Here is a 27,222-nt window from a genome sequence, read left to right as displayed (position 1 = left end):
ATTTTTCTTCACTGCGCACTTTCCTATTCAAAACAAGCGATCAACTGTTTGTTCGTATGTGCGCAATCGGTAAACCTAACACATCATGCAACTATTAGAGCCGAAGTCAACTGCAGTTATTGAAATATCATAATAATATATAATGTGATTTTTTCTATCATGACACATATTTTGTGCTTTTGTACCAACATTGCAATAATTGCAAATGACATCGGTAGTGCCAGTTTCAAATTATGCTGCATTTACCGATTCCGCGCATACGAAGAACAATAATATATAATGCTATGTAAAGCAAAATTGCAAATGACATCAAACAAATTATGCTGCATTTACCGATTCCGCGCATACGAAGAACAATAGCTTGTAAAGCAAACTAAACTTCATTATTATCACTTATTCACTTCACTATTAATATATTTTTTGCAAACTTAATATTTTCGACATTCACTTTCACGATTTAGTTAACACTTTTTATTAGAATAACTTTAGAAGCACTTAATTTTATTTATTGTTCTTCACTGCGTATTTTCCTCTTCAATGCGAGCGATCAACTGTTTGATCGTATGTGAGCAATCGGCAAACCCATGCAACTATTAGAGCCGAAGTCAACTGCAGTTATTGAAGTAATGTGATTTTTTCTATCATGACACATAGTTTGTGCTTTTGTAACAACAATGCACTAACTGCAAATTACTTCGGTAGCGCCAGTTTCAAATTATGCTGCATTTACCGACTGCGCGCATACGAAGAACAATAGCAGGTGCAGAATAAGCATTCAACTCCGCGCGATTCGGCAGTGATCATATTAAGGAGTGCGCAGTGAAAAAAGTAAATAATATTAAGTGCTTTGAAAGAAATTCTAATAAAAAGTGATAATTAAACATTTCAGTAATGGTGTGAAAATTGTCAAATGTTACGTGATATAATATTTAAGTGTAATGTAAAAGAAAAGTGATATAAAATATAAAGTGATAATAGTGAGAGAAAAGTGCAGATGTTGCATGACATAAAAAATAGCCAAACAACAATTACCAAACAAGACGGGTGCACAAAATATGTGTCATGATAGAAAAAATCACATTATTTCAATGACTGCAGATGACTTCGGCTCTAATAGTTGCATGATATGTTGCGTTTACCGATTGCGAACATACGAACAAATAGTTGATCGCTCGTAATGAAAAGGAAAGTGTGCAGTGAAGAAAAAATATAATAAATTATATACATATGTAAGTGCATCGAAAAAAATTCTAATAAGAAGTGTTAATTTAATATTATAGTAATGATATGAAAATTGTGAAATATTAAGTAATATAATATTTTAGTGAATAATATAAAAGAAAAGTGATATAAAATAAAAAGCAGTGCTCATATTAAAAAGTGTGTAGTGAGAAAAAGTAAATAATAATAAATAGAAAATGGGAAAATCGGCAAAAAATATTAAAGCAATGATGTGAAAATTGTGAAATATTAATTCATATAATATTAAAGTGTAATGTAAAGAAAAGTGATAATAGTGAAACAAAAATGCGGGTATTGCATGGTATAAAAAATACCCAAACAACCAATAGCGAACAAGAACGGTGAGTACATTACAGTTTAAAACGTTCTGTTTGAACATGTTTACGAAACTAAACATTCATGTTGATGCATGCGTGATTCGGCACAAATAATGCAAGCAGACCAAATTAAAATTTTTTTATTTATTTGTTTTTTTATATACATACATATGTGTGTATATATATTTGTTTTTTTTTTTTTTGATATTTTAACATCACCACAAATCTTATTAACTATTAACTAGACTGCACATTTACATGTTTGTTTTTTTCTGATGTCAATTTAATGGTATTATGGTGCATAAGGCAAGCATTGGATTTTAAAAATTTTAATTTAAAATATGCACACACACTACCAATAATAATAATTTTGTTAAATACAAAGTTTGACTAAAATATTTCTGTAATATCACAATAGCAATAAAAAAGAACTATTATTTCATATATTATAAATACAAATTACTACAAGTTTGTCATTTAAGTAAATCAAATGATTTTTATCAAAAAACTATAATACCAAAAATCTTTAAATAAATTTTGATTATAATGTATAAAATTGCGAAAGTTGGCAACACCACAGCGCACTATTTCTTCTTTTGATAGTCCTCCGTAAAGCCATAAGTGTCCGCCACTGCGAAGAAAGATAAAAATTAATATGAAAAAATATATAAGAAAATTGCAAATAAATTCCAAGTCTGCGCTGCAGTCATTCAACTGCGTCTTACATTCGTAATCAGCTGAGTAGCAGTCGAAGAAATCGCCCAATAGCTTGCCGGATGGCAGTTCCCAAGTGCCGGTGCCGCCGTATTTCACAGGCAGCGCATTCTTATCGACATGCGACGTCAGCGACTTCCAGTCCTTGCCATGAAAGAAAATCTAAAAACAAAGAAGCCGCAGTTTTATAAAAAAAAATAATAATAAATTTAGTTTTTTTCATTAATGCCTTACCCGCTTCCTCAGCTTTTCGCGTATGAACGGCTTGAAGATAGCAAATAACATATTGAATATATAGGAATTATTTACAATATGCACCGCCTTTAGACGCATGCAAATGCATTCTTGCACATAGTCCAGCAACATGGCGGCAAAAGATGGTGTAAACTGCATAACATGACTCATGGGTAGGCCCTCCATATCGATAATGACTATAGCGCCACAGATTTGTGAAAGTGGTTCGGCCATGGAGCCCAAGACCTAGTAGGAGAGATATGAAGGCGTACATTTTAAGATCAATATTTGAATTAAGATATGTATGTATGTACTTATGTAAAGAAACTTACTGTCAGTTGTATTGTGCGGAAGAGATCGACCAGTGGGGCACGAGAGGGTTTCCATTTCTCTGTAAAATTAAAAATATTTTAATTTTTTAGACAGTTCTATCAATCAGCATTAAATTAACTTATGTTTCCAACTCACTTCCTGCTTCAATAGCGAGAATTCGACGTCCATGTTGATCTCTGTTGGGAAACAATGCCAAAATGTCCTCTTCGAAAACGTTACGCAGTTTACTAGGCACAATATTCTCACAGGGTGCGCCATATTTCGATTTCATGTGATAGAAGTTCTTGAGCTGTGCATAAAAGAGATACAAATATTTTATAAAAATATTGGTCTAGGTATATAATGTTAAAGTTAGATATCACGTGATCATATTTGCGGCCCCACTTACTCTTTTCATCGCCGATTCTGGATAGTAATGGCATGGACGCAGGAACATTTTCATATATTCATCATCCAAAGGCAGCTTTAAGTGTTTCTCCTCTGTGAAAATATTAAAAATGTGAAAAGAAATGAATATATAAAAGCTTTCATATAAGCTTGCATTAAGCTTTCACTCAAGCTTTCATACTCGTAGCTATTGTATAAAAAATTTGTATTTGAACAATCCTCAAAAATTATTTTTAGTTTTGAAAAACAAAGACAGATTTTTTTATCAAAACTTTCAGTAGTTTTTTTATAAGAGCTTTCAACTAGGTTTACAGTTTCAATGCTTCTAAAATGTTCGGAGACAAGTTTATTTTATTTTTTTTATTGTATATTATATACACATATGTATGTATATATCTTATATTATATTATTGTTTTCAGCAAATTTAAAAAAAAAAAAATATTGCTTTCTATGTTATCCAACCGCTTTATTTAAACTTTCATACAAATTTAATTAATAGTGAAACTTTCACTTAAGCAAGCAAAAATTTGTACTTTTTGTAATATTTAAAATATTTATGAGCTTTCGCAAACTTTTAAAAAATTAATATTCTGCAAAACTTTAAATGAAAATTTTAAAAGAGTTTATCTACTTTGCTTTTGCTTTCAAAATTGTTTAAATGACTTTACTTGAGCTTTCTACAAATATTGTTTAGCAAAGCTTTCACAGAAATTTCAAAAAATTATGAAAGCTTTGATTTCAGTAAAGAAGATAAATGCAAAGAGCTTTCACACAAGCTTTGATGAAACTTACCTTCAATTAACTCGCGCAACTTTTTAATAGCCGGTTCCATTATTTCCGGCAACTCACGTAATTCTTGACGCGCTTTCTCCAAAGCCCATTCTGGTGCTTCTTCTTTCTCCATACGTATTACCGCAGTACCCAAGTCGATGTAGGGCACTTGATTGTCATCGTACTGTATGCTCTCGGCCTTGACCATTTTTCGCACAAATTTGTTGTGTTTGTGGTAGTCAAACGAAGTAACTGCAAGTGAAAGAAGTCAGTCGATTATTAATTAGTTAATTGACTATAAACTGGATTTTTTTTAAGTGTAAGTGTAATACGAACAATAAGTCACCCCATAAAATTTATAATTATATACAAATTATAATGCAGTAAGATCGCAATAAATTCACTTTCTGTAGAGATACATAACCATATGTAATCTATCTATAGCTCGTTCTACCTGTAATTGACAATTTAATCAAAACAAAGCAAACAATTAAATAATAGAACAAGTGAAACAGGCTACGTCAATATCAGGTGAATACAAGTACATAATATAATTTGAAGAATTTGCATATGGATACATTTTTTTTTTTTTTGTTTTGAGTATTGAGCAGCACTTGAACATTTTAATGATTTTTTTAAGAAGACTACAGTACACAAGCAAAAATATTTTACTCAAATATTTTTATGCAAAAATTTAATTAATTCACCTGTCAATATATTCTGTTCAAGTTTTATGAGCTGCCACACACCTCGCTGATATTATTGATATTCTCGGGGAAGATAAACATATGTAATATTTGCACTCAAATTACCGCATTGGAATTGAAATTGCAACAACCATAAATCAATTCAACATACGCCATTGTTTGTGTATAATTTAATACGTTTCGAGCTTGTTTTTTTAATATTATTTATATCATAATTCGTATGTGCTCGTGTAATTATATATGTATGTAGACATGCCTCATACGCATTTGAGCAAATAATTCAGCGTGTCATAAACTTTGTCTATGAATCATGAATTAGCAGACGTCACATACATTTCGAAACTGAAAATTCCACTTCGGAGAACGTACAATCATTCTATTGACCCATTCTATAAAACTTGCCAAATAAAATGTTCGCGTCGCAAGCAAAGAGATCTCAAGCAAACACTAATTGACATGTGGCGATCTTAGTACACATGATCATAAACAAGTTGCACCAATTTAGGAAAACCCAAAAAATAACGTTAATTTTAGTTGCTCCGAAGCTAGAATACCCTTCACAATTAAAAAAGTTTCCATACAAGAACTTAATTTTGTTCGATCGGTTTGTATTGTAGCTATATGATTTAATGACCCAAATTGAAAATTTTATTCAGAGATTAAAGCGATTATAGGACGATAATCATTGCGAAATTTCGTGAAAATATCTTGTCAAATAAAAAAATCCATACAAGAAGCTATTTTAAAAGACATGTGCAAAGGTCGATATCTCGAAAATTGAGGGACTAATTCAAGTATACACAGACAGACACATATAGCTATTATATAAACATACCGTATAGGGTCTCCGAAGTTTCTTTCTCGGTATTGTTCTTCAAACTTCGTGGCAATATATTCTGTTCAGGATATAAATATTTATCGAAGATATACAGGATTTGTCCGGAAAGTAATAGGACTGATTTTCTTCCGCCGCGACTATACTTCGGAACGCCCTGCACCGACTAGATTCGGTAGAGGGCGTTCCTAGCTAACGAACGAGCGGCTGGTCAGTTGTCTCCGAGCACCTGAAGAGTCAGGACAAACATTTTCACGCGACGTGTTTCTGTGAGTGATACAATCCGAAAATACAGCATTCGTTAGAGCAGAGGTATACGATTAAATACTGTGTGAAACTCGGTAAATCTACGACAGAGACGTTTGATATGATCAAGCAGGCTTACCCAGATGTTGCTTGGACCCCAATTTTTGAATAACGTTATTACAAGTGACGAGTCATGGATCTTTGAGTATGATCCCGAGACAAAGAGGCAATCTTCCGATGACAGAAGGGATCCAAGCAGCATCGACCTCAGCTCTCAAGGCTATTCCGGAGAATGCCTTCCATGACGCCTTCAATGAATTTTGAAAGTTTTTAAAGAATTGTAACGATTGGTTCAATACATTTTACCTGTCCTATTAACATCCGGACAAACCCTGTATCATTACATAACCTGCTTAACGGAATATTCCAGTTGACCGTATACAAATTATAGTACCTCGCATAACTTAATTCTGTTTAGTCACTATCCTACTATAGCAATTACACGTTAAACACTTAATTTCTATAAAGCCAAAGCCGGCCAGTAGTGCTCAAAAGCATTAAAAATCGTTAAACGTAAATACTAATTATATATACTATATATTTAAGTTATCATCAACAATGCGATTAGAGGCTGTCAACATTTTTAATTGTCTGTTCGAGCGCAGAAAATTATAAAGTCAAACGGGAATATTTATGGGTAGCCGCCGAAGTGTGTCGGTGTGTATCCAATATCGGTGCAGCAAATGCCATTTAATTGAGACTTTAAATTCATGATCGTAAATATGTATTATATTAAATATGAAAATTTTTACATACATACATACATTTTGCAGAATTATGTAATAACAAGCCATATCAATGCAAATGTATACATGTATGTAGTTACATATGTATGTAAAAAACGAATGCGCTTGTTAAGTGCTCTGTGCGCCGGCCAATTATACTCTCATACACACCTGTCTACCTGCAGCTACATATATTCATATAAATGACTATAAAGAGATTTTTAATTGCCCAAATCTGCATCTTAAGTATAATTTTTATTTTATTTTTTATAGATGGCAATTTCTCGGTTCACTTTTTTCTCAATTTTCACTCGACGTGCTTGTTTTCTAAAGTGCGCATAATTAAAGTGATAAAAAGTAACTGGCGTACATACATACACACATACATACTCATAATGCATTTGAAAACAAATGACGCAGAGGATTTAGAAAGCTTTCACAATAATAAGCGACAAATGTCAAGACAGACAAAGAGTTTCATATATTCATAGCTTTATTTATAAACGTTTCATTGTTCAGAAAGGCCTATGACCTTTCAGCGAATTGACCAAAGTATAAAACGGTAGTAAATTTAAGTGAACCGAATAAAACAGATTCGACTATATTCTAGTACCAAAAATGAGAGACTTTAAATAAATATTCTTGCATTAATTCTGCCAATCCACTATCTCTTTCGATTTCACTGCAAGGTCAGGTTCTGTTAGGTTAGATGGCTGATATCTTCTGTTGAAACACACTTAGACTGTTATGTACAGTCCTTTGTGATGCCAAACTGAAAAGCTTCCGTAGTTGGACTTAAGTTATTGGCAAAAATGCCCTGAACCTATCACAAATCTGGTCGTTTTATTTGTATTTTCACTAATTTGTCTGGATGTCTCAAGAGTATGAGATCGGAGTTGTTCTTGCCTTGATCTGGCAAAAACAGGGTATTTGGGATGGAAATTTTGAGATGTTTCTAGCTCTTCTTCTTCCAAACAGCTGAGGTAGGTGACATCCGGTAAGATATTCAATCTTACTGCATGAATTGCGATCGGACAGTGTCCTGTTAGAACTTTTACAATACTCTACACTCTAAAGGTGGCTGCTCTCTGGAGCAGTATATCTACTGTAACATTTATAGCAGCGACGTCCGATTAGAAGACGTTGCAGTGGTCAGGAAGCCTAAAATTAGAGCTGATGGGAAGTTTGCTACAATGTCCTGATCCATTCATAAAAAACTCACCGCTCCTCTTCTCCAGCGAATCCTTCCCTCAAATGCCTACGCAGATGATCTAAGTCTGAGGGAAGCTTGCGCGGCCATACACTTCGCGGTTTTGTCCACCGTTGCTGTATGCAGTAAGACATTCAGCGACATGGAATAAATGTTGTAGACTTTATATGGTTCTAATCAATATTTTTCCACTGTATTACTTGAGAGTAAATTTTAGGATTATTATTGAAATCAAGAATTTCTAGCCTTTCAACTTTTGGAGTTAGTTAAAAGTTACTTGTAGCTACTCATATGATATACTTAATTTCCATGCTAAAGTGATTATTTGTCAATTGTGATCGCTACCTTAAGAATAAGTCGAAATTATATATATAAATGATCGTTGTTGAGGAGTTTTAACCATGTCCGTCTGTCTGTCTGTCCGTCTGTCCTTCAGTTATTAAGATATCGTTTTGAAATTTTGCAAACGTCATTTCCTCTTCAAGGGTATATTAAACGTTTGTCACGATGTTTGTAACAAACCCAGAAAGATATTCACGAAATTTGGTATATATTTTTCCTAAGGCAACAATGTAATCTCCGAAGAAATTGTTCCGATAGGATTACTATAGCATATATGTAGCTTCCATACAAACTGAACACATAGTTACTAAAAGAAATGCACCTGTGAAGGGTATATTAGCTTCGGTGCAGCCGAAGTTAACGTTTTTTCTTGTTTTAGCTAAAATTGTTTGAAGGAATATGTTTAAAATATTCAGTCAACTAGTCCTAATAAAAGATGATCCTACATGGCATCAATTTCGGCTGATTTTTAAGATATTAGCTCACATTAACTTCAGTCAATAGCGTAGCCGCTGTCGTAAGCCGCATAAAATCAAAGTGGAGCTATGTACTCGTATAGTATATCTTATCAGCATTTTTTTACTAACCACATTATTTACTACTCCTATTACTACTGTTTACTGGCTTACATTTAGTATTCAGATTACTGATAGCTGTCCTCTGCAGTGGCTTATTTGCGAAATTAGCTTAACTAATTACAAAATAATGATAATGATATGAATAATGATGCGATTAGAAAGCGATATGCAATTATGGTAATGTTAATTGCTGTAATGCTAACATACATATTTTATTGTACAATATATTGCTTATTTTGGCTACTTAATTCTAAAAAGACCTTTATGTTTATTATATTTTATGTAGTCGTTAGAGGCATGTAAAATATATAATTTTATGTTTTTAATTTAATTAACCCTAAAATTTTTTAAATATTTATTGTTGTTTTTATGGCTAAGCAATTTATATTCTGAACCATACAAAGCACTGGGGAAAGAAACTCCGGACTTTGAAATGAACCGCTTTGTGTTTTATTTGTAAATTTTTGGCAGGGAAGGTAATCATGTAATTTGATGTGATATACATATATATATATATACAAGGGCTGCTGCAAAAGAAACAGGACTGTTAAAAACAACGACAAAAAATTAATATTTTTCAAAAGTTATATTTTTTTCTCCAAAGTAGTTCCCTTGTGCTTCGATACAACGTTTAGCCCGGTCACATAGCATTTCAAATAAGTGTTTAAGGTCATTTTTCGGAATGCTCTTGAGAATATCGATCGTCGCCTTTTGGATAGCTGAAATGTCCTGAAACCAGTGTCCTTTCATGGGCAAATGAAGTTTTCCAAATAGGTAAAAATCACAGGGTGCCAGAACAGGTGAGTAGGGTGAGTGATTAATGGTTAATATGGAGTTTTTTGTCAAAAATTCAGTGACAAGCGTCGACCGATGACACGGCGCATTATCGTGCAACAGGCGCCAGGACCCTGCCTCACGGTATTGTGGTCGAGCACGACGAATTCGTGACAAAAGACGCTTCATAACACCAAGGTAAAACACAGCATTAATCCTTTGGCCAGGTGTGACGAGCTCTCGGTGTACAATACCTTCGGAATCGTAAAAACAAATCAGCATTGTCTTTATTTTTGACTTCTGAAGACGACCGACTTCTGATCGTAACAGAGGTCCTCACGACCTTCTTGGAATCGCTTAAACCACTCATGCACATTACTACGGGATAGACACTGATCTCCATAAACTTTTTTCATCATTTGAAATGTTTCAGTAAACGTTTTCCCAAGTTTAAAACAAAATTTAATATTTTTTCTTTGCATTTTACGACCGATGACCAAAAGCTGCTGTCACTTTTTGATCGATACCATCGATTCTAGTTATCCAGTTGTCTTAAAATGTTTACGAAATGTTAACAAGAGATCAAACTTTTCATTTCATATACCCACCATTAGGTGCCGCCACCAGAAACAGTTATATTTAAAAAGTTCCGTTTCTTTTGCGACAGACCTTGTATATATACGCTATGTAGCAACATAAGGGGTGTCCTTTAAAATAATATTCTTATATGATTAAATATAAAATCATAATAAAATATTTAAAAAATAATAATTATCACCAAATTAAATAATTCAATAAGAAAGAAAGAAATTCTTATAGAGTTGTTTTATGCAAAACTAGGTAGGTTAGGTCGCAAAAACGTGGAATGAATATGTGATTATCAAACAATATTTTGTATAGAAGACATTAGATTTCCCTCAGAGTTGGACATATTTGCCTCTGCTAAACCACTTTAATATCACAGGAAATCAATTTTAAGTTCAAATTACTTTATTGTGAACACAGTATCACCATTATATGCTCCAATGGCGTAAAAACCCTTCAAATTGGTAGTTAAGACTATTTACAAGGCATCTTAATCGATCCGAATCGAAATATATGCTTTTTCTACTAATTTCGAGCATAAGTCTTAATGTTATCCCAAAAGCAAACGGTTCGATAATATAGAAATTCTATTCTATAGGAGGATAAATATATAACGATCATTCTATGAAAAAGCAACTCTAAGTTCTATATTTTAAAAATATTCACAGTAACTTGCAATTTAGAACATCCCTAGTGCAGATCTGCCAAATAAAAATTTCCTTCATTGAACTTCGCTCTACGCAGTCAAAAACGATGCCATCGAATTTAGTTTACAACTTTTTATGCAAAAATCAGCCTAAAATAGCTATTCCTACGAATTTAAATAAAAAACTGGCGCAAACTTGTTTTCAGAAATTGTCCCATCAACAAGACAGATATAAGCAAGCCATTATCAATGCCAACGGACTACCTTCAACTGAAGCCAAAAGTGAAGGTACAAAATGCGGACGTAGGCCGAAAGCGCTAAATGGACACAGAGACAAACAAATACAAAGAGTTATTTATACATATATTTATATATATATATGTACATATGTATATGTATATAGTATTTACAAGCCTATATATGTATATTAGCAGTGAGTGTTAATAAATACGCTTCAAAAATGAATAATCTTACGTGTACTACGTTTAAAATTAAAAGGCAATTTGGATAGCCAAATATTTTCATAACTGTTTTCATAGCCACAAATAAACAACACTTCTACGTGTCGCTTCAAGACAATAACAAAAAAAAATTACTCGAAATTCGCTGTTAACAGCTGTATAACGGTATCTTATCACACGGGTACAAAGCATTTTGCACACAGGTGCACGCAAAGATAGCGAATTCGCCTAATCAATGCTGTTTTAGCTACTTATTTAATACAACATACCTATGTATTTAAGTATATACTTTCTTATATTATATACAAATATATCACTCTATTTAGTTGAACTGAACTTTGTCACTTCAAAATTGAAAGAATTTCAAGCATTGCGACAAACAACTACAAAATACGCACCATCGATACATATTCACATTCGATTTTTATTTTAATTTATTTTTTTCTTTGTCTTTGCTATCTTGTTACTACTCTCAGCCACTTCGTTTATTTATAAACATTTTATGCAAAAATAAAATAAAATAAAATAATAATACCATAACAAACACAAAGCAACGTCAGCGGTCAACAACTTTGCGCACACTCAAGCCAGCACGCACTGAATCACTTCCAGTCACTGCGTCTGCCCAGAAGCAATGAACAAACGAACAAAAATCATAGGCAAAATAATTTCGATTGGTTGTGATTTCAATTGAATAGGAATTAGATTATGCACTAGCAAAGGTTTGTAACCTTCAGTATGCAAATAATTTTCAACGACTTCCAATTTAGTGTCGTCGACTGGGTGGGGGGTGCATGTTCCAGCTATTTTTTGGCAGGTTGCAAAGGTGTGATAATTGGATATATATTCTTTCATTCGCTTTCTTATTTTTATATCTTGAACAGGGTATATTAAGTTTGCCATAAGGTTTCTAATACACATAAGGAATACTCGGAGACCCTATAAAGTATATGTACATACTTATATAAATGATCAGCGTATCGAACTGTCTGTATACATATATACCAAATAGTCCCTCAGTTTTTGAGACACCGTTCTAAAATTTTGCAGTTGTCCCTTTCTTTCCAAAAAGTCGCATTTTCGCTATCAGACCACTATAGCATATAGCTCCAACACAAACTGAGTAGAAGTTCTTGTATCAAAAACCTTTTTATTTGACAAGACATCCACACGAAATTTAGCATAGAATGTTTTCTAAGACAACGCTACAATCTCCGAAAAAATTGCTCAGGTCGAACTACTATAGCATATAGCTGCCATACAAACTGGTCGATCAAAATCAAGCTAAATATCTATTTATACCTTTATGAAGGATTATAACAGGGGTACCAAGTAGAGGTACTTTTTTCAATCATTCATTATTGGATAATATTCGACCGAATAGACCACGTCCAGCACACAGTGAAGAAAATATAGTAGCCGTAGCTAAGAGTGTACACGAAAACCGTGAGAAGTTGATTCGGTAGGAACTGATGCGACATCGCTTGGCTCTATGAGCTCTTGAAAAGTTCCGACGTTTTCAAACCAAATTTTGTTCAGCGATGAGGCTCATTTCTGACTGAATGGGTATATAAACAAACGAAATTGCCGCATTTGGGACGAAGAACAACCTAAACATATTCAAGAGCTGCCATTTTAACTAGAAAAAAAAACAGTTTGGTGTGGTTTGTGAACCGGTGGAATCATCGGTCCATATTTATTCAAAAATTATGCCTGTGAGAAGATAACCGTCAATGGCGAGCATTATCGCGTCATGATAACCGACTATTTGATGCCTGAAATTGAAGCTCGTGATCTCGGCGACAGTTCATCAATGGATTTATTGAGAGAGCACTTCGGTGAGCAAATAATTTATCGATTGGCTTGGTGGCTAATTTTTATACGTTATATATAATATATAACATTACATAGTTTTTATATAGATTTAATGCCTTTACATCATTCCGCCGCGGTACTTAAGACCTATAACCAACTATCTACTTCAAACGAGTTTAACACCAAATTCTTATCAATTTTAAGCTAAAAGTCAAAATATGTTTGCTTTCCACTGAATATATTTAAGTTTTAAACCGAAGAGAAAACTTTTTCAAGACAGAATTTCACTCTAAGCGCCTCAACTTTCCTTGTTCAATTATCTACTTAACCAGATTCGTAGCCCATTTTCTCTACATCCATCTCTGTATGCTAGCTGATTAGAAATATCTGTAAACTACTCATACTAAAAATTATATTAACACTCGTTAAAAAGATTTAAATTAATTTGACGTTAATCAAAAATCACAAGAAAAACTCGGAGTCAGCAGGACGTATGAGTAATATGCATGTTCTGAAGGAATAACCAAAGGAAAGCACATACAGTGGTGGCCATAACATATGCAACTAATACATTATTTTAGAAAAAGTATATTTATCTCACTATTAAACTTTGTAGACTGTTGATTGAACATGAAATTATTATAATTTGTTATTTTTACTTTTGATTAACGTTTTTAAACCAAAAAATTTCATTCATAAAAAATAATAAAAATTCCATTTCGATTTCAACTCGAAAATTACGTGGACAAAACATGTATAGACGTCAATGTTATAAAAAAAATCACTTTACTAATCACCCTAATATATGAAAAAAGTTAATCAACTCTTTCCTTAAACTGAGACTACTACAATTGTGAGTCTGACGAACTCAGAAAAATATTTTACAACACCAAAAACAATACACTCAAATGCGCATGCGCGACTAAATAGCTCGCACCTTATGCGCTTAGTCAAATAAAAACTAAGTTTAATCGATAATATTTTGTAGATTTTTCTTTGACTAACGCAAACGTGACGGCGCATTATCAAGTGTTAAAAGCCAAAACGTGCATACCCGGCGTCGTCATGGTGACCGGCGGACAGACAGACAGACAGACAGACGGTTGTACTAGGCAACGAAAATGTGTGCCAGAAAACTCGTACTAGACATATCGAAGTGGATATTACACATATTACATATGTATGTATGTCTGTGTGTATGATCGCATGCACGATCGTAGGTACTCAACGCCGTAAGGTACTTCGATCATTAATAAACTTAGCAGATATTTTTTGATTAATATTTCAATGTGTACTGCGCTTTATTGTTGTTGTTGTTATGCATTAATTTGTACGTTTTTTGTTGATTGAGTTGTTTTTGATATGAGTTAGATGACTTTTAAATTTTTAAAGGTAAAAGTCAAGGTCGACAAAGCAGTAATGAAAGAGAGAAGTTGACAGCAATAGACATAAGGTGAAGAGTAATAAATATTAAGACACATTATATACACGCTAATATATATGCAATATTTATATATGTGTGTGTAATAGAAACAAAATTTAATTTGTTCTTGAAGCGGCAATTACGAAATGAAGCATATAATTTATCAAGTGATAAACAAATAAATGACAAAGTTAAATTCTAAAATGTTGCTTCATATATGTATATGTATGTATGTGCATATGCATATAAATAAATGTTACTTTTCAAGTGCTAACTTCTAATGAAAATAAAATGCAATTAAATGTGCTAATAAAACTAAGTTTACAGAAGTGTTAAATAGTTTTAATTTTTTTCTTTAGATTTTTCTTTGCTCAACGCTAAACGGCTATCTTTCCGATCTTTCTCGCTTCTTCTCTACATGGAACTTAACACTCTCCCCCACTAAATCCACAACGACCATATTTACAAGCTGGACGAAAGAGTACATACTTGATCTTAATATTACAGTCGATGACGTCAAGATTCCGACTGTCAATAATACTAAAATTTTAGGTTTAACTTTTGATAGTCTAAGCTCCTTCAGTCCTCATACGACTACGATTATCGCCAAAGTACAGCGCCGTAACAAAATCCTCAAGCCGCTAGCCGTCAGCACATGGGGAAAGACAAAGAAACGTCTTTGGCAACTTACAAGGCAATCGGCCGGCCGGTCCTTAACTACGCCGCACCAATATAGGCAGGCAGTGGAACGTTGACGAGAAAGCTTAAGACTTGTCAGAATACTGCACTCCGGACTACGACAGGATGCCTCATGATGTATCCTATCGAACACCTGCATAGTGAGGCCCGTAGCTCTCAGTTAAGGAGCATAATGAACTTCTCGCCAGGCAGTTCCTTCTGGAATGCTTTTGCAGAAACAACACCTTCTTCCAGTGAAAAGCGTACTAGGAGTCAAACCACCAGTTTAAACTCTTTATCTAATACATGTCCTGTGTGGAATGAATCTCCGCATTGCACTGGCCACCTCTTTGTATGCCCCACCAACCCCACTCATCTGACACCCCTCTCCCTTTGTTTGTCGAAACAGCACGTTTCTGTGGCCTTCCGTTAGATGACGTCAAAGACAACTTAGCTAATCCTTACCACCCTAACGGGGACTAGGTACCCGACAAAACAACAACATATAAGATGCTTTTTGAGAATAAAATGTTTACAAATTTTTGATCGATACTTCAATAACGGCCCAAATCGGCAGAAAGACGAAATATGTAGTTCTTCTAACATTATCCCAAATTTAGGAATTATTATGGGATGAAACGGAATGGATATAAATCTGGCTTGCAAGATTAATTTAAACATTTCTTTTTTCCAAATGTTCTCTAGAAAATCGTGCGTTGCACTACTTTTTTTTAAAAAAAAGTTGCATAATTTAAACGTACCACCCTAATATACTGTCAAAAATACGTTAAGCTTAACAATAACCAACAAATTCATCATTTTTCAATGAATATGAAATACAAAAGATTGTTCAGTTCATTTACTCTTTATTTAATTCGCGTCTCTAGAAACATCAATCTTTAAGCGCCATCAAGGTGAGTGCAATTAATCGCTAAAATTCGCCGAACAAAGCTTCCTCTTCATCTGCTACGTTTGCTATAAAACTGTTTTTCCGCTTAGTCAGTCAGTTGTTACCGTAAGGTTACACAAAATCAATGTCACCTGAAAAGGTGTTAATTTTTTGAAAAGAATAAACGATAATTTCAAGTACATCATGACTTGTATAGCCTACACCGGACAGCATAAAATGACGTTCAAGTACAAAAGCCAATATGTTGGTTTATACATTAAATGTTATGAAATAAATATAACTTAAATATAACTATATTTGTGCTTATGGTCAAAAAAGATGACCGTGAACAGTAAATGTAATGCACTGATTTCACAAAAACATTATCTTTGCTGACTCGACTGAATAAGCAAAATGTAGCAAAACACATTTTTGCTTTTCTTCTTCTCGTGCTTACTGCTGTTTTTCTTTTTTTGTTTAAGCTTAAAATTGTTGAAATAAGCAAAACTATTTGCTGTTGTTAATGAAGTGACCTTTGAGATATGATTTCATTTTGTCTTCCTATATTTGAAGTAAAATTAAGCAAACTAATTTATTAAAGAAGTTTTTACTTTAAAATTCGTATATTTTTATGAAAAAGCATGATTTGTGTAAAAAAAATTGCAAAAAAATCTCTAAATAATTTGAAAAGATTTATTAAAAAAACGTTTGTCTCAAAATTCTTATATTTTCATGTAAAAGCATCAGTTTTGTAAAAACTTTTGCAAAAACAAAAATCTCTAAATAATTTTGAAAGATTTTTTAAAGAATTTTTTACTTCAAAATTCGTATATTTTTATGAAAAAGCATGATTTGTGTAAAAAAAATTTGCAAAAAAAATCTCTAAATAATTTGAAAAGATTTATTAAAAAAATGTTTGCCTCAAAATTCTTATATTTTAATGAAAAAGCACGAGTTTTGTAACAACTTTTGCAAAAACAAAAATCTCTAAATAATTTTGAAAGATTTTTTAAAGAATTTTTTACTTCAAAATTCGTATATTTTTATGAAAAAGCATGATTTGTGTAAAAAAATTTGCAAAAAAAATCTCTAAATAATTTGAAAAGATTTTTTAAAACACGTTTGTCTCAAAATTCTTATATTTTCATGTAAAAGCATGAGTTTTGTAAAAACTTTTGCAAAAACAAAAATCTCTAAATAATTTTGAAAGATTTTTTAAAGAATTTTTTACTTCAAAATTCGTATATTTTTATGAAAAAGCATGATTTCTGTAAAAAAATTTGCAAAAAAAAAAATCTCTAAATAATTTGAAAAGATTTTTTAAAACACGTATGTCTGAAAACTCTTATATTTTCATGTAAAAGCATGAGTTTTGTAACAACTTTTGCAAAAACCAAAATCTTTAAATAATTTTGAAAGATTTTTTAAAGAATTTTTTACTTCAAAATTCGTATATTTTTATGAAAAAGCATGATTTGTGTAAAAAAAATTTGCAAAAAAAATCCCTAAATAATTTCAAAAATGTTTGCATTCAAGTTTGTCGCTTAAGTCTTATGTTTGCTCTGCTTAGCTATGATTTTATGTGGCCTGAACAGGGAATATTAAGTTTTCCACTAAGTTCTCCCAGAGAGAAACGTCGAAGATCTTATCAGCAGCATGACGAGTTGTGTGGATTTAACAATGTCAGTCCGTCTGTCTATATAGGCGTTCTACACCCTTGGTTTTTGTGAGTTCGATCAGGAACGTTGTAAACGTTCTTTCTTCCCCAAAAGGCGATTCATGTATTGGAATCGCCGATATTGAACAACTATAACACATAGCTGCTATATAAACTGAACATTCGGAAATAAATTTTTAGATATAGATATTTTCGGTCAATTTAGTATGTTCTATTGTTCAAGACAGGGCTACAATCTCCCCTATTTTTGTTTAGATCGGATTACAGCTATGTGCTATTGCTATACAAACTGACTGATCAAAATTATATTATATAAAAAGTGATTTATATACCATTTTATGCAATAAGAAATGCAACTATGAAGGGTATTGCAGCTTCCTTGCAGCTGAAGTTAACGTTTTTAATTGCTTTTATTGCTAAATATTACATTTTTATTGTTGGGAAATCCACCTAAAATTTTTAAAATATATCAAAATATGTGAGAAGCCTATATAAATATATATATACATTATTTTTTTTGTAAAAATTTCGCAAGCAATAAAAATTGCCTTCAACCACAAACGCAGAATTAAGTGCTTACATCATTCAGCAATTGTAGCCTGAATTATTCTCAATTCACTTAGATAACTTTTCAATCTACATAAATTTCCAATAAAATTGTGTTTATTTTTTACAACAGTGATCACGAAAGCATTTATCTTTTGCATGGGTTTATGACATTTTCTAATAATTTTCATGATAGTTTTAGGTCAGTTATCGAATTCGCGTGCTAGTAATTACGAAATCAAAGTTCGATAGTTAGTTTAGTGACTGCAATGGGACTCTTGCAATAAATAAATAATAATAAAATGACAAATATGAAACTAAATAATTATTGTTTATTAAAAATAGTAATATACATATACATATATAAATTTATTGAAATCATCAAATGAATCGAATATTTTAAATTATCAAAAAAAAAAATAATAAATAAAATTATTTTAATGGAAGAATAATAATAAAAATAATTAAATATTAATTTAAAAATATTAATTATAAAAGATATATATTTTAATTGAAAAATAATTATAAAGCTAAATAAACGGATTAAAAGCATCAAAAGGGTCAACATTTAATGTAAGACTTGTAATAACTACCCAATTGTTGACTCATTCCGAATAAACTGTAATTAATATTGTTGTTGTTTCAAAGTTGTGCATTTTATGGCTTTAACTTTCTTTAATTGAATAGCGTTCACATCTTTAATGCCATTAAATGCAGTAATTCAAATCCTGTTTTTAAAATCAATTACAGTTATCAACTAACCGCTTTCGCTGTTCTCGCTTTTTTCCTAACCTCAAAATTGCTTTGTGCGATAATCTTCGTTAAATTTTCCATTATACATATACTTAAAATCTACATGTTACCTGATCTAAATATATATAACGGAGCAACTTTAAGAGTTATTAGTCATTTATTATTGTTTTTGATGCCACAAAGAAGAAAAATAATGTCGTTATAACCTTAAGTTTAAGGTCCTAATCTCCAATGGGAGTTAGAGGGAGTGATGTTGATGATGTTAAGTTCGTGGAGAGAGTGAGTAGTAACTCTTATTATAACTGAGGACCTGAGATCTGTGGTTTAAAAATTATTATGAGCTTCCACACGAAAATATATTGCAGTTGTAGTTGAGGCCTGCCAGTAGTCGGGTTTATAGCGTAAAAAACTCAAAACCTAAAAATGGAAAAAGTTTACGGTGATAGTGGTGGTACAAAGCCTTTATAGATGATCAAGAGATTGTTGAAGACATGCCTCGTTCTGGACGACCTTCGACGTCTTCAACTAATGAAAATCGTCAGGCAAGTGTTAGAGAGATGGAAAGAGAGCTCGAGATCTCCCGCAAGTCCGTTCGAATAATTTCGGTGTATATTTTGGGTATGAAACGCGTGCTTTTGCTCGACTCATCCGGATAAAGCTGCTTTTTTTTCCAAAAAGAGTACGGTTGCGACAGATTTTAAAGCCAACAATGAGTCACTGCATTTTTGGCCTTAAACCAACGATCATCCACCGCATTCAACAGATTTGGCTTTATTTACAATTTCCGGGTACTTTTTTGTCACAATGTATATATCTTTTCATCAAATCTCACAATATTTATTATATTATTTGAACTCTTTTCTTAGTGCCACATAACAACTCTTACAAAAGTCTACGGATTTTCATAAGAAAACGTGATTGGTAAATTAAATCTGTCTTAGCTGTGGACTTGGTACTCATTTAAAGATATGCTAGCAAGATTTTTATGTGCAATTATATATCAATTTAACATACAATAGACACTCACATGTATCTATGTTTATTGCAGGTGTGCTAAGAAAATCATGAAAAATCACGTTAAACTTACTTTTGATGACCCGCAGCTCAAGGTAAGCGCCATTTCCATTGACCAAACTACTACAACTACTAAGCTTAAGAGTGTATGTAGATTTACTTAGTGGCATTACATAACATGCATTTGTGTTATGACAGCTCATTATTATTATTATTATTTTAATTGCCTTTTCACAACTCTACGCATACAATTGATAAGCCACTTCCACATCACGTAAAGGAAATTGAAAGTCTGGCAACAGCCGTTTACCCATTGCACACACCTTCCCCATAAGATAGGTTATGCTCTAAGTACACGCTTAAATATAGTTGCCGGTCAGCTAATTATAACTTTTTAATTGCATTTTTCACTGTATGATTAAGTTCACGTATCTGCGCTCATTTCGGGTGTCCCCCTTTACATATGAATCGCGTGTTGCCGTTAGTTGTTGTAAAGTGTTGTTATATAATAAGTATTACTTTTATGCTAAAAGTGTTTGCTGTGCTTTTTTGTAATTGTATACTATACCTACATATATGTTTTAAAACTTAAATTATTGGTTACAAGGGGTTACTTAAGCGGTTTAAGCGCAATTTCGTTGTTTACTAAAATATTTATGGATTTAATTTATCTGTTTTGGTTTTGTTGTGGATTGTACTAGAGAGTACTAATAACTGCTTTGCCATAAGGAATTTATGCCCGTTTTCCGATCAAGAAAATACTGAAGGTAGAGTAGGTATGGTCTCGCGCCAATTTTTTGAGGCCTTCCTTCCTTAGCAGTTAATTTTTGAAATTTTAGAAAATTTTAAAATTACTAACTTTTTTATTTTTGCTAAACTTGTAATGTTAATAAATAACTAAAAAAAAATTAGTATTAAAAATAGTAATTGTCTTTTTTAGGACCTTCAAAAATAACCTGAAACTCATATCTCTAGAAAGGCATGAAAGAAAAAAAAGCAAAAAACATAACATAAAGGGTGACAAATGTGGAAAAAATTACCTAAATTTCTTACTCGAAAGATCAAGAAAATCCATAGCAAACACAGTTTTATACTACTAACCATTAGAGAAGGAGTTTTGAGCATATTTCCTAACCAAAACAAGCGAAATATGATAATACATTATAATACGTTACAGGGTGACAAAAAAATTTAGAAATTTTTTTCAATTTTGGTAAAAAAATTCGTTGATTTTTTTTTATTATTGATGTAATTGCAGAGAATATATAGTCCAAAGAATTATTAACGACAGACTAAAACAAGCGAAGATTGTCACAGGGTGACATTAAAAAAAAAAATTATACAACACTTTTTCCATTAAAATCGGTATCTGAACTAATTTTTTATAATTGTGATAGTAGTTTTGCCACTAAATTGTTTCGAGCCTTGCCTTTTGAACTTCAGAAAGATTGTTTTTACACCAAAATATGTCTTTTTGATCATTATTCTTCCAAAACAACTTAAGTTTTCAATATTCATGACTAACTCAATCCAAAGCCAAACTTTTCTAAACAATCTCTTTTGTTTATGAATACATTAGGTTCTCAATTCATAGCGCTGCTTAAAGACAATATCGAGTTATTTATGATTATTTTCGATTTTTTGAGCAATTTTTATCTAGAAACCCAAAGATCCGCGAGGCACTGGAATAAGGCGTCTATGTAGACTACGATTTTTCTTCTCCCGAGATGTGAATTTTCAAAATTTTTTTATAAGTTGCGTTATTGCCTCTTCAGAACTCAAAGACTTTTAGATACGTTCCTAATTCATGACTTGTCGAATCGACAACCTATACATCAAAGCAACCCTAATCACCATCGTTTTGTCAGATAACAGCTTTTCTATCGTTAACTCTTGGTACTAACAAGCTTACGTAATAATATACTTGTAGTATTTACTTTTAGCATTTAAGCCTATTCTTCAACAACCACATTCAACTTCTTGTGTTGAAGCTTAGCTTGAGTTTCGTGGTGCTCACCATATTTAGTACATCCATAATTTGACCTACTTTTCGCGAAAAATAAAATCAAATGAAACTTGTTTTCCACAGGCACTTCATTACATTTGAGTTTACTTCTTTTCTACAGTTGTCAGTGGCTTTTTGGCAACACGACGCCACACGCAAGGCCAACCGGCCATACTAGTATAAATCTTTAGTTGAAAACATATAATTTTGCCAATTTCTTATTCAATTAAGTGGCCAACAAGTTTGTGCGTTGTAACATATTAGCCGATACTGGACAGGCAGATTTTTTTAAGGCGATATATTTGCATTTATACATACATACATACATACCATAGATTGTAGCTTTAGGTAAATATAAAAATATATACATAGTCACGCAAAAAGCTCGTTTCGCTTTAGATTTACTAGTCTATTAGTTTTTGCCATTCCCTTTACTCAGCATCAATATTACAAAATTTGATTTAGAACTGTGCTGGATCAAATACAAGAGACTTCAAGGCCTCTTTCAGCTTATTAAACTTGAAATCCAACGGCTAAATTTCCATGGCTACAAATGATTACAAAAATGTGAATCACATAATGTAGCCTCGTTAATGCTACTGTGGTTAAATCCTATGACTAACCTAATTCTATTATTGGTTCTTTGCTAAAAGGGAGAGCGTGAGAGCTGTGTAAAGGTCCCAAATAGTATGATTTTCGTAAACTTTTAGAAGTCTTGAATGCAATATCCTTTTGTTGCATATATGTACATGTAACTATATGGAGAAGTAGATGCTTTCGAATAATTCTAATTATAATACGAAATGAGGTTTCGAGAATCCTACACTAATTTTTTTATGATTGAGAATGTTCACTACTTCGAGTAACTTAATAAAAGAACACATATTTGACAAAGCTAACTGAAAATTATAACTGAAACTCCATAAATGTGTGGAAAAAGCTTGAAAAAGAAACAAAATAGTTATAATAGAATTGCTTTATAAAACAAAAACACTTGTCCATTCATTAAAATTAGACGAATTAAGGAGCAAGAAAAGAATCCGTCGAAATTAGACGAATTAAGAATGAAGAAAGGCAATGATTGTTAACGCAATTGGTAACCTAAGAAGGAAGGTCTGTAGAAACCAAAATATCTCTCGGTAAATTTAAAATCTCTTAGTTGCATATTGACCTAATTTTAATGAAGTAATGAGTTAGGGACGTTTCATCAAACGATACTTAGCCATATTTACGTAAATTTCGATTAATATCAGTGGAAAATTTACTGTGAAAAGTTCCGCACTGGCGAAAATATACAACAAAAAACTTATGGTTACTATAATGGTATAGGTATCAGTTCCTTTCTATATAAGTATCATGCTTTCTTAATCTCTCTATAAGCACTTCTAATTATCCAGGAGCGTCCTGTATTTCACGGTCTGGGAACAATAATTTAAATTTTACGCCCATCTCCGAATCTTTTTGGGAGTTCTGAAGCAAATATTTGCTCTCTCAGAATTCTAAACCAATTGACTCTAAAGTTTTTTGAAAAATCATTATCGATTTTTTGATATCATCCTTGAAGTTTACAGTTTTTTATACATAAAACTTATTAGCATCAAATTTTCACAGATAAAGAATATTTTCAAAAATTATCAGCGAATATAAATTCTGCTTATTTGCTGCTGCGGGTCTCAGAATGTCTAGTGTTTTCTTGTGCCGAAACAGTTGGTTAGATGCCTTAGCTATAAAAAGGGGTTGACATTGATACAAGTTTCAGAAAAACCTAAACGAAAGTAGAAGAAAATAGGTTTTTTTTTGAAATTTCATAGCATTCTACGGCGTGAAGTCACGACCACCGATCCCTCGTTTGTATATTTATAGCGTAAACAAGATATATTAAGTTTGCCACGAAGGTTTTAACACCCAAAAGAAAACGTCGGAGTCCCTACACAGTATATATATAATTGATATTAAGGCTTATCGATCTAAACGGGATTAGATCTCCGAATTAACAGCGTTTGACCGGATAAAATTCGGGTCAATTCCGGTAACGTATAACCGGCTGTTTTGGGAATTGAATATATAATTGATAAGTGCGACGAGATGAGTCGTTTTGACCATGTCCGTCTATATACATATACATATGTTAACTAATCCCTCAGTTTTTGAGATGTCGAACAGAGATTTTTAACACGTCCCTTGAAACCGTTAAGCTGAGATAATTATAGCTTAAAGTTGTCATATAAATTGAAGGAACGGAAACAAGTTCAAGAAAACTTTTTGATTTTACGAAGTATCTTCAAGAATTTCGGCACGGTGTATGAACTAAGGTGATTATGCAAAATCCGAGGAAATTCTACAGATCGCATCACTATGGCATATAACTACCATATAGTCAAATGAACGATCGGAATCAAGTGCGTGTATGGGTAGCTTTTTCAGATATTTACGAGATATTTTCACGAAATTTGGCTATTGTTTATTGCAACATCCGATCCGATAAAGTTGTTGTTATACCCCCTTATTATATGCTATGAATAATGCACCTGTGAAGGGTATTATAGCTCTTAAAGTTGAGGCCACTGACTCCGAATTTCGGTAGTAATTTCGACTCGTTGTTGGATCATACATATTTCCATGATGAAATGACAAACCTTACTGAAGAGAAATGTCAAAATAGCGGGGAAAAATATGGCGTCGTTTGCTGTCCCTATTAGTATACTTTTGTAGCTTCCCTTTTGAAAAACGTTTTTTGTTGTTTTGATAAATAAAAGTCTTCTGCGATTTATTATTGAAAAAAATACTATTAAGATAATAAGCATGTATTTCTTTAACAATACATGCCCATGCTTACGTATAATTAAATAAATAATAAATAAACCAAAAAATCCCATTTGCGATTTGCATAGCGGTTTGAGTCATCTTCGGACTGACGTTGACTTGGCGAGCAATCAGCGATTGAACTGTGTGAAGTCATGTATGCCCTCGCATGTACTTATGTACATATGTATATATGTACATATATACGCTTAAGTGCATGTAACCGCAACTTTAAGATATGCATGCATGTTTATACATATGTATATGTCGATTGCACGTACTACCTTATAATAAAATGTTTAGCTATGTACATATGTATCTCGTTGGCATATACTTGCTCTTAAGCGCTCCGATAGCAAAATAGAGTTAACCGAAAATAGGCGGAACGTAAAATTTTGTACAAGTACGCACGTGTATAATTGCAAAGAGTGGAATTTTTGCCTTTTTGTGCCTTACATTTTCAAGCGCTCCAAAATTGTACACATTGAGTTACCAGCCACTTTGTTGCTATCATTGCTGTGCGCTTTAAGCTTACTACAACAAATTTGTTTGGTAGCAAAAACCGCAACAATTGTTATTTAAAATATTTTTTTATTTGCCTGTTTTTCATTATAACCCACCGTGTTAAGCGCTGAGTTAGCCGCAACTGTTGCGCATGCGCCTCTGGTTTTTGCATATTTTGGTTTTACTGTCGAAGTAATGTCTTCAATTGCTATAATTTTTACATAGCTAAAATATTTATGACTAGTTTATTGTATTTTTGTAGACTTTGTTATATTTATTTAAATTTTTTCGGTCTCAAGAATGTATATAAAATGATATTCTTAAGATTTTTTCGCTTAAGTTCTTATAGTTCGCAGCTGGCCATTCACTTTACTCACCGATAATTGATTTTAATTGTTTACTATTGCTCTTCGGTCTTTGCGCCGCCTTTGCTATGCTCAAAAACCAACTTTTTTCTGCTGCAAAATGCTTTCTCGTCTTCAAACTCTTCACTTTTTCTCACTTCTTTTTTCACACTAAACTTTCTTACGACGCTTTCTGTATGCGGGTAGTCATGAAAATAATTTGTTACTTGTAAATCGAACCAAATTTTTTTTGAGTTTTATCACTTATTTTGCACAATTCCGCTTGTAATTGCTTGCGTACCGTCGTCTTTGCCAATTTACACTAACCGCTGGACACTGTCGCCTTTAATCGCCCCTCACAAGCGATAACTTTAATATTAGTTTCTTAATTCCAACAGGTATTTTATTTAGTTTGCCACTAATCTCAAGCGGTTTAATCGTTTTACTTGCGTTGATCGTACGATTTGTTGTCTTCGCGTCTGTTGTGCGCGAGTAACTGGTATTTGTTGGCTTGGTGGGAAAACTCATATACAATGGCCGAAATGTGCGTACTAAAGAGTGTGGCGGCACAGCTTCATGTGTGGCGAAATGCTCCGCGTTGTGGCTTTTTGTGTTGCGTCTGTGCTCCTTCTGGCAGTTTGCCACCTCCGCTTGGAGCTGTTGAGCGCACAAGCAATATTGGAGCAACTAAGCTCAGCTTGTTACTCAAACTACGATCAGATTGAAAGCTTTTATTTGTTGGAGCTTGAGTTTTGTGTGATCAGCTTGTTTGAGCTGCGAAGAAAGCTTAGCACAAAAGTTTGGCAAGTTAAAGCTCATAGAGCTTTCTTGACATTGCTTAGCATGCACGCACTCACTTTCGCAAAGCCTTAAGCTTATTTTTTGATCAAAGCTCGTTTTAAAGCTCAGTATTGGTACAAACACCTGCTTTTGAAGCGTTACAAAATCCGATTACTTCTCACTTAAAACGATCCAAGTATACGTGGTGTGGTTATTGAGTTACAGTATTGAAGCTTCTGCAGTCAGTTAAGAATAAATAAGGGGCAATTAAGTAATAAAAATACGGCTAGACACTTTTGCATTAGGCGTCGACCGAAAAGCATTTCACTTATAGTCTTTTAAAGTAATTCCCAAACTCCAACGCAGAATTCTATTAGAGATTGTTCTAATCCGAAAGAACTGTAAAATGGTTTAAGGACCTTATAAAGAATACTTTTCAATTCAGTTGCGTTGAAAATAGGAAATCTTTATTTCTTACCTCTTAAAACCCTTGTGGAAACTCATTTAAGGGGTTACATAGGTGTTTTTGAATAAAAAACTGCATTTTTCAAAAATTTTTACTCATATAAAAAATTAAATATTTTATTAGAATTGTTTATTGTTACAAACATACACTACTGACAAAAAATCTTGAATTTTTTTGGAAAAATCATCTTAAACTCAGGCATTACGACGCCATTTCCGGTTACTCCTAATTTACCCATATCCAGGCATTTACATTCAGCACCGTTTCAGCAGCGACCAACAAAATATATACAGAAGCCTATGTATTAAAGTCCGAATATGTATCAAAAATATCAATACTAGTAATATGTAGTGTCAT

General features: G+C 32.7%; 1 protein-coding gene and 1 long non-coding RNA gene across 2 annotated transcripts in view; one reads left to right on the top strand and one right to left on the bottom strand.

The window, feature by feature from the left end:
- The window catches only part of LOC126753576 (uncharacterized), a 95,060-nt gene that overhangs the window by 33,095 nt on the left and 34,743 nt on the right, over positions 1 to 27,222 (top strand). Inside the window, exon 2 of the long non-coding RNA XR_007666168.1 lies at positions 19,999 to 20,059. This is a non-coding gene — a long non-coding RNA (uncharacterized LOC126753576). The remainder of the gene's footprint in view (positions 1 to 19,998; positions 20,060 to 27,222) is intronic.
- On the bottom strand, positions 1,729 to 26,253 carry LOC126753574 (alpha-tocopherol transfer protein-like). The gene is made up of 8 exons (XM_050465124.1): positions 25,653 to 26,253; positions 4,021 to 4,251; positions 3,229 to 3,320; positions 2,976 to 3,129; positions 2,840 to 2,898; positions 2,508 to 2,753; positions 2,285 to 2,435; positions 1,729 to 2,190 (listed from the first exon to the last, which is right to left on the bottom strand). Exons 2-8 carry the CDS (start codon positions 4,205 to 4,207, stop codon positions 2,144 to 2,146), a joined length of 936 nt encoding a protein of 311 aa, XP_050321081.1. The 5' UTR covers positions 4,208 to 4,251; positions 25,653 to 26,253; the 3' UTR covers positions 1,729 to 2,143.

The sequence above is a fragment of the Bactrocera neohumeralis genome, chromosome 3 (genome assembly GCF_024586455.1).
Source record: "Bactrocera neohumeralis isolate Rockhampton chromosome 3, APGP_CSIRO_Bneo_wtdbg2-racon-allhic-juicebox.fasta_v2, whole genome shotgun sequence".
NCBI lineage: Eukaryota > Metazoa > Arthropoda > Insecta > Diptera > Tephritidae > Bactrocera > Bactrocera neohumeralis.
This window is presented reverse-complemented; position numbering and strand designations above follow the sequence as displayed.

Excerpts from the sequence above, each read along its gene's own strand:
- LOC126753574 (XM_050465124.1), bottom strand. The coding sequence starts at position 4,207 with ATGGTCAAGGCCGAGAGCATACAGTACGATGACAATCAAGTGCCCTAC. Across the intron at positions 3,321-4,020 it reads GTTGCGCGAGTTAATTGAAG|AGGAGAAACACTTAAAGCTG; the intron begins GTAAGTTTCATC and ends ATATTTTCACAG. Across the intron at positions 3,130-3,228 it reads CAGAATCGGCGATGAAAAGA|CTCAAGAACTTCTATCACAT; the intron begins GTAAGTGGGGCC and ends TTTTATGCACAG.